The sequence below is a fragment of the Talpa occidentalis genome, unplaced genomic scaffold (assembly GCF_014898055.3).
Source record: "Talpa occidentalis isolate TD23 unplaced genomic scaffold, MPIMG_talOcc4v2.1 talOcc4.17, whole genome shotgun sequence".
Classification (NCBI taxonomy): domain Eukaryota; kingdom Metazoa; phylum Chordata; class Mammalia; order Eulipotyphla; family Talpidae; genus Talpa; species Talpa occidentalis.
In genome coordinates, this window is record NW_023601754.1 from 52,126,849 (window position 1) to 52,134,786 (window position 7,938).

Below are 7,938 nucleotides of genomic sequence, written 5' to 3' on the forward strand. Positions count from 1 at the left end.
GACGGCGCGGCGGTGGGAGGGTGCAGCCCCTCCACGGTGAGCCTGCACCCCAGTCAGCACACACACCAGGGGCTGGTGCCTGGGCACTCGCTTTTATTGAGGCGACCGGCGGGCAGCTGGTGGTGGTGGGTGGACGGGGCAGCGCACGAGGACACGGCTCCCCAGGCAGAGCTCAGAAGCCGGGTGGGGCTCTGCCGGGGGGCGGGGCCGGGGCCGGGCTGGGGGCGGGGCCGGCGGGGCGGGGCCTGGCCGGGGGCGGGGCCTGGCCGGGGGCGGGGCCTGGCCGGGGGCGGGGCCGGCGGGGCGGGGCCAGAGGGGGCGGGGCCGGCGGGGGCGGGGCTAGCTGATGGCGCTCAGCGCGTGGGCCAGGGCGTGCAGCTCGTCCTGGACGCCCTCCAGGGAGCGCTGGATGGCCCGGGGGCTGTCCAGCACGTCGATGGCCAGAGTGTATGGGTCGAACTTGACGGCGAAGGGACGCTGGATGCGAGAGGCGTAGCTCCTGGGAGAGGGCGGCGCCCTCAGTGGGTAGGGGTGTGGGCAGAGTGGGGGGCCGGCTCCCCGGCCTTTCTGAGCCTCCCGCGCCCCGGCAGCCCGGTCCAGCCGCCGGACAGAACGCGGGGCGGCCAGTCCCCGGCCCCAGTCAGCCCCTGCAGGTCGCCCAGCCCTCCCTGCTCCACCAGGCCCAGTTCGGTCAGGCCTCCTCCTCCAGGAAGCCCTCCCAGACTGTGCCTTGGGGAGCCCCAGCCCCGTCCCTGTCCCTAAGCTAGCGCGTGGGGCGACCTCTCCACACCAGGCACACAGCCCCTTACTTTTCTCTGTGACAACAGGCGCCTGCCTAGGCCCCTAGGCGCTGTCTTGCTCGGCCCCTGCCACCCCCAGGAGGGCTGCCACTGATCCCTGCACCCCCAGGCGTGGACATCCCCCCTCGAGGTCGGCAGGCTGCCCCGCCTGGCACTCAACCTGCCCACCAGCCAGCAGCCCCGGGCCTTGAGGTGCCTGCAGACACAGGCCCCGCGCAGGCCGCCCACCAACCTGAGCTTGTCCTTGGCGTCGCCGAAGCTCTCGGACACGAAGTACACGGACTGGTACGTCTGGTCCTGGTAGGGCTGCACGGCCGCGGCATCGGGGTCGAAGGCCCGTACCTCGGGCTCCGAGGACAGCGAGTGCTGGGGGCGCGGGCAGGGAGTGTGGGTCGTCCGTACCCACTGCGCCGTGCCCTGCGCCCCCACCCTGGCCGCCAGCCTGCCCGCCCGCCAGGGCGCCTCACCAGGAGCTCCCCGTAGGAGGACAGCAGCCCCGCGCCGTAGGCCTTCACCTCGCCGTTCTGCTTGCACAGCCCGAACTCCACGGTGAACCAGTACAGCTGCAGGTGGGGGCGCAGGTCGGTGGGGGCGCGCGGCTGGGCTCTGGGGGTCCTGCAGCAGGGCAGCCAGGCCCCACCCCCCACCCCTCCGGGCCCTGCACAGGACGGAGCGCACCGTGGACAGCTTCTCGATTTCCTCGTCCGACGCCCCCAGGGACGCGAGGCCAATGTCCTGCGGGAGGAGGGGCGGCTGAGGGGCTCTGCTCAGCAAATTGCAGGGCAACCCCTGGGTGAGGAGGGGTCACCCCGGGTTCCCTGGGCGCGGCCCAGTGTGCAGGGGCCCTCCTGGGGTGCAGGCCCCCGCCCCAGGATCGTCAGGGCCCTGACTGTCCTGCTTTCCCTCATGTGCCCAGTAGAGGCCTGGGGTGTGACTCCACTCCCTGCCCCCCCAACGCACTCTGGCCCCCTGGCTTGGAGAATTCCTCCTCCTCCTTTTCATAAGGTGGCCTTCCCAAGTGGGCCCAGCACATGCACAAGGCCCATCCCGGCACCATCCACCTGGGGGCTCCGCGGGGTAGGGCCTGGCCAGTGGCCGGGTTGGGGGACGGCTGGGGTCTCACCTGGGAGAACTGGGCAAAGGTGCGGTCGGCCAGCATGGGCACGTGGCCCAGAAGCTCATGGCAGCAGTCCCTGGGGGCGGGAGGGGAGGTGGGTGTGGGCCTGGCCGCACCCTCCCGCGCCCCAGGACGCCCTGCGCGGACTCACGGCTCGGGGGAGTGCATGGGCGAGGAGGCATGGCGGATGTACTGCGTGCACTGGAACACGCGGAAGGCCAGGCTGGCCAGGAAGTCCCGGGCGGACAGCAGGCCTGCCACGGGCCGCAGCTGGAAGCCGGTCCGCTCTGCAAGGCGGGGGGCGGTCGGGGCGCGAAGGCGGGCAGGGCCCCGCACCCCTCCCGCCTCCGCCGCGCGGCGCGCACCCTTCAGGAAGCGGGACACGTCCTCCAGCTGCGGGATGCTGTCGGCGCGGTAGCCGCTGAAGCGCTCCAGGAGCTCGAAGGCCTGCAGGTGCTCGCGGCAGGCGTGGGTGACGTAGAGGCCCCGCAGGGTGCTGTAGACCTCCTTCCTGCGGGCGAGCGTCTCAGGGGCGCCCCGGCCCCCAGCGTGCTCTGCCCCACCCTCCCAGGGGCTCCCAGCCAGCCCAGGCCCCAGCCTGCGGCGCCAGGCCTCGGGTCCCTCCGGCGGGCGCCCCTGCGCGGGGCTCCGGCCTCCTGCCCGCCCCCAGCGGTCTCTCACCAGGTGGCGATCTCCTCGGCCGTGTACTCCACGCGGGGAATGGGGTCACCACTGCGGAGGGGTCAGCGGTCAGTGAGGCCCCGGGGGCCTCGGCCAACTGTTCAACCGCTCTCTGCCACAGCCGCCTCGCCGTGACTCGGGGCCCCAGCTGGCCACAAGGTGGTGGTGGGGACAAAGACCCCCCCCAGCCGCTCGGTGGCAGGACGTCTGGGCCCCTCCTCACTGCTTGTACTGGAAGGCGATCTCCGCGATCAGCCTGCGGCGCTGGCGGTAGGCCTGGTCAGAGTAGCCCTGCGGGCAAGTGGACGCTGGTGGGGGCCGCCCGCCCCACCTCCCCGGCCCACCCCCGGATCCCGGCTCCCGCCCCCCGCCCCACTCCCCCCACCCCGCAGAGCCGGGGACCCAGCCCCCCACCCCAGCCGGGCACCCCGCAGCACCGCCAGCCCCCGGGCAGCGGGACTCACCGGGTGGTCCAGATCCAGGTCAGGATCAAACTTGGTGACCAGGTGCTGGCACTTGTCCAGCTCGGAGACCTTCCTCGGGAACCAGAGGACTTCACAGAGGGGCGCGGGGACAACAGCATGAGCGCGCGCCGGGGCGCCCACCCCGGGGGTCGGCCGGGGCTGCCACAGCGGGGCACGTGTGGGGCGGGGGGGAGGGGGCCCAGTCAGCGGGGAGAGTGTCCCGGCGTCATTCCAGGGACCCTGTGGGAGCCCCTGCCCCCGAGGTCTCGAGGTCCCGGGGTGGCACGGGGGACGGGGCCGGCCTCACCCTTGTGCTCCCCCGCGCCACGCACGTCCTCCGCCGCGCGGCGCACGGAGCTGAGCAGGGCGGGCAGGTCCCTGCTGGGCACCTCGCACCGGACAAAGTACTCCAGGTGGGGGCCCCCCGCCCGCGGCCTCTGCGCCGGCCGCGTCTCCAGGTGGTGGATCTTGGTGTCAAAGGTCTTAGGGAGCAAAAGCAGGAAAGCGGGGCCGGCAGAGGGGGACAAGACGTGGACGGAGGGGGACAGAGGGGGAACGAGGTGAGGGACAAGGAAGCAGGGGGAAGCCTGGGGTCCCGGCCACACGTGGGCCGGGCTTGTGGCTCTGGGGTTCTTCTGGGCACGGGGGGGCTCTCCCTTGACCCGGCCGCGGAGATGCCACCGCGTGTCCTGAGGCCACACCCAGGCCGCCTGAGCAACCGTCCCCCCACCCGCGGCCTCACACGGGGCGGGGCCCTGGGGACCCCACCGACAGCCCGGCACCGGGGCCCGGGTCTCGCCCGCCCAGCTGCCGCTGCGTGTCCCGGAGCTGGCCCAGCGCCCGCCGTGCCCGGCCAGCCGGAGCAGTTAATCCTCAGCTGCCGCGCGGCGGGGCCCGGGGGCTGCGGGCGTGTGTGAGGGTGTCTGGGGACCGGACTGGAGGCGGAGCTGGGGGCTCCCGGCCCCTGTCCCCTCGTGACCGGGGGCCCTCCCCGCGCCCCTCCGGCGGGGCCGCCCTGCCCCCTCACCTCGAAGGCCTGCACCACGCGGGCCAGGGCGGCCGGCTGGGCGCCCCGCGGGGTGAAGAGCAGGCTGAGCCGGGCCCGGCCGTCCCGCTGCTCCACCCCGGCCTCCAGCAGCTCCCCCGGCTCGGCTGCGGCCGCGGCCTTCTCCCGCTCCTTCCGCGCGTCCTGGATGAGGCTCTGCCTCCGCCCGGTGAAGCGCGGGGACTGTGGGGACAGACGCAGCTGCCTCGGGGCCACTGTGCCCCCGAGGGATGGCCACCAGGTCCGGGCACACTTGGGGTCACGCCACCCGTGGCAGGGGGGCGGCCAGAAGCTGCTGGCAGCCAGCAGGGGGCGGGGAGGTGGCTGGGATTCTGGTCCCCGCAGACCCTAACTGGATTAGGTGACAGGAAGCAGTGACAGGCGCTGCAGCTGCTGTCCCTCTGGCCCGGGGGTGGACAGCAGCCAGAGGGCCAGGGGCCAGGGGACGTGGGGTCTGGCCGCCTGGAGGAAGCCTCCGGCCTGGTCCCAGACCCCAGCCCAGATCCACTGACTGACCGATTCTCGGGGCGCAGGGCACAGAGCCACCCCTCACCCTCCTGGGGACTCTGGTGCCTGCCACAGTCTGTCCCAGGGAGACCCAGGCCAGTATGTCCAATACAGCACCCAGGACCCCCTACCCTGGTCAGACGGGTGCTCCAGGCCTGGAGCAGACCCTCCAAGGAGGTCCTGGGGCTGCAGGAGCCCCAGTCGACCCTGGGGTGGGGCAGAGCCTGGCTGCGCCAGGCCAGGGAGAGCCTGGGTCAGTGGGTCCTGGGCCTCGGGATGCCTTCCGGGGGCCTCTGCCGGGTGGTTGGTCCCTTCAGCCCTGTCCTCATCGAGTGGACGGGCAGCTTCGGTGTGCGGAGTGGGGCATCCCTCCTGGCTCCCCGAGGATCCATACAGCCCCCCTCCCCGTGGCAAAGCCCTCAGTGTGCAGTCCCGTGGAGGGGCCGCGTGGGCTGCTGTCACCGGTCCCCGTGAACTCGGGGGCCCTAAGAGGCAGAGGATGCTGGGAACTGTCGGGGTGGGGGGAGGCTGCTGGGCAGGTGCGGCCCCAGGCGGGCGGCGACACTGGGCGTGGAGAGCGTGGTGGGGTGCAGACGGGCGTCAGGACGGCGGAGGCACTCGGAGGATGGGCTGGGGCACCCTGAGCCTGGGCCCCCGGCGCTCCAGCCGGGCACCCCAGCAGAACGGGGTCCGCACCCCGCTTGCCCCACACCTCCACCTGAGCTGTGGCTGGGCCCGGGCGGGGCCGGGAAGGGGCCTGGCCCCAGGTGGCCCCGGGCTGCTGTGTGCCCACCAGGGCGGCTGGAGACTCTGTGCGGGGACCAGCCCCTCTGGCCACCGCGGGGGCTGCTCGCCGGGACGCCTCTAAGACCCCCAGGAGGATTTTCTCCAATTCTGCCACAATGGGGGGCTCAAGCACCCGCAAGGGCGGCCCGCCCGGGCTCCTGCCCCCCGCGCGGCCTGCCCCCTTACCATGATGGCCTCGGCCTGCTTGGCGTCCAGCTCGGAGACGGCCCGGCGGAAGCCCTTGGCCTGCGGCGAGGCTGCGCTGGGGGTGGGCATGGCGCTGCCGGGTCAGGCTCGGCTCCGGCCCTCTGCCAGCGCCTCTTATAGGCTGAGCTGACGTCAAAGCCCCCCTGGGTCCCCCACCTCCCACCTCCCGCGTCCCGCTCCGCCTGCCGCCGCCTGAGGGAGTGGGTGGGCGCAGAGCGGAGACAGCGGCTCTGTCCCATTAAATCTAATTGCAGCCACCGTCTCAGGCACGGCCGGGGACGCTGAATCATCCCTGATCTGGCCCTGCGGGCTGGGCATGCGGGGACCCTCAGCCGCGCACCCCGGTGGGAGGCGGGCAGGCGCAGGGAGGGCTGTTCTGGGCACTCGGGTGCAGGGACACAAACCCTGCACCTTCGGGGCGGAGGCCCCTTCAGCCTCAGCGCTCGGACGGGGGAGGCGGCTGCTCTTCCAGAAGGTTCTCACGTTGCCACATTTCCCAGCAGGATCCTGCAGGCTGTTCCCCTTGCCTGGCCCCGGCCCTGGCCACTGCGCCCAGCTCCCAAGCGTGTCAGCAGGACCCGAGGTGTCCAGGAGGCCCCCTCTGCCCAGCGTGGAGGACAACAGCTCCACGCAGAGGACTGGCTGACCGGGGGTACCGGGCGCCCTGCCCTCTGAGTGAGCCCCACGTGGCAGCCCCACAGCCCCACCCTGTACCCTGTAGCCCCGCACCCCAAAGTTTCAGGTGACACTGCACACAGCAGGAGCCCCCCGTCCCCACAGGTCCATCCCAGGCTGGTCACTGAGTGACCGCTGCCCACCTCCCTGCACTGGAGCCCCCCAGGAACCACCACTGCACCGCACACCTCTGCCTCCCCAGCCTGGCCTTGCCACTCCCCGCCTCTGCACGCCACGGCTCCCTGGAGCATGCCTCAGCGCCCCTGTGCTCCTACCCCACCCGGCGGGGCGGCCGCCCCCCAGGACGAAGGGGCCCAGGCCTGTGGTCAGGGGGCTGAGGCGGGGGTGGGGGTGGGGACAGATCCGCGACGTGCAGGCCACAGCCGGTGTGGATTTAACCTTTCGGCAAATGTCTTCCACCCGCACAAATATTGCTTCTTAATTCCCTTTCCTGCCTGAGCGCCGCGGGCTGCACGGAAGCCAGTGGGGGCTGCGTGTCCGGAATTCTCCCCCGGGGCCAGGCGACCCTCCACAAGGCCCCAAGCCAGCGCCAGAGTGGGCCTCCGGAGCCCGGGGAGGCTGAAGGGGGTCTCAGAGGGTCCGGCCTGGGCCTGGGGTGGGGCCGCTCGGGGTGAACTGGGCCAGGGCTCCCGCACAGGGAACCAGGGTCTGGAGTCCCAGGGGTTGGCGCCCTGGGATCTGGACGCTTGGGCCCGAGGGCCCCCTCACCTGCTCCTACAGGCGCCCTTGGCCCCTCTGCCAGCACCCCTGCCCTGCCGTGGCCCCCACAAGGTCCTGAGCAGTCACAGAGTCTGCCAGGCCCTTCAGAGTGCAGAGCTGGAGGCCTTCGGAGGCCTCGGCCAGGCTTCATGCCCACGTGGGCACCAGCGCCCTGGCCGGCCCCAGGGGTCGGAGCTCCAGGACCCCTCCGCTTGCCACAGACCCTGCTCGCCCGCTCCGCCCCACACCTGGCCCAAGCCGGGCCACCCTGCTCCCCACAGCTCCGGGGTCCATGCTGTGCTCGCTGCCTCTGACCCGGGCCGAAGATCACGTCTAAGGTGTGAGTGGCAGCAGGTGTGCGAATGGTGTGTCCTGGGACACAGGCGCACCCATGCACACACTCGTGTGCACACCCACGTAGCCCCCCTGGCTGCCACCCTCAGCTCTGGAGGGCCAGGGTCTCCAGAGAGGCCCCTCCCCGCAGAAGCCCAGGCACACAGGCTGCACCCCCAGGCCTGGCCCCTGCCCCCCACCCTGCAGAGGTCGAGTTCCAGAGGGACAGAGGCCAGCCTGGGGGCGCAGGCCCCTTCCGTGGGGCCCTGGGGGTGGCGGGGAGTGGCGCCCACCATCCCCCACGCTGGAAGAAGCAAGAATCTCGCCGCTGGAACCACCGCCCCCCTCGCCTGCCGGAGCTGAAATGTCAGAGCAATTAGCCCTAACAAGGCTGTCCGCGGGCGGGAGCAGCAGGCGAGGCGGCGTCCGCCCAGAACACGCCGGACCAGCCCCGCCGCAGTCGCGGTCGATGGGACCCACTCAGGGATAATGGGGCGTTTTGAAGTCACACCGCAGCCAGCCGGCGGGAGCGCCTCGGCCGGGGAGCCCCCACCTGCCTGGGCTCCAGGGTCCCTCCCCTGGCCACAGCCGGGCAGACCCTCA

General features: G+C 72.6%; 1 protein-coding gene across 1 annotated transcript; it reads right to left on the bottom strand.

Annotated features, from left to right (window-relative positions):
* Nucleotides 1-339: 339 nt before the first annotated feature.
* TH (tyrosine hydroxylase) lies at nt 340-5,676 on the bottom strand. The gene is made up of 13 exons (XM_037515663.1): nt 5,587-5,676; nt 4,090-4,290; nt 3,370-3,544; nt 3,063-3,151; nt 2,822-2,889; nt 2,599-2,649; nt 2,283-2,428; nt 2,069-2,204; nt 1,924-1,993; nt 1,479-1,535; nt 1,268-1,363; nt 1,033-1,166; nt 340-499 (listed from the first exon to the last, which is right to left on the bottom strand). The coding sequence occupies exons 1-13, from the start codon at nt 5,674-5,676 to the stop codon at nt 340-342; spliced, it is 1,473 nt and encodes a 490-aa protein (XP_037371560.1).
* Between the last annotated feature and the right edge of the window lie 2,262 nt (nt 5,677-7,938).

Excerpts from the sequence above, each read along its gene's own strand:
- TH (XM_037515663.1), bottom strand. The coding sequence starts at position 5,676 with ATGCCCACCCCCAGCGCAGCCTCGCCGCAGGCCAAGGGCTTCCGCCGG. Across the intron at positions 3,545-4,089 it reads GCGTGGTGCAGGCCTTCGAG|ACCTTTGACACCAAGATCCA; the intron begins GTGAGGGGGCAG and ends TTGCTCCCTAAG. Across the intron at positions 2,890-3,062 it reads ACCTGGATCTGGACCACCCG|GGCTACTCTGACCAGGCCTA; the intron begins GTGAGTCCCGCT and ends ACTTGCCCGCAG.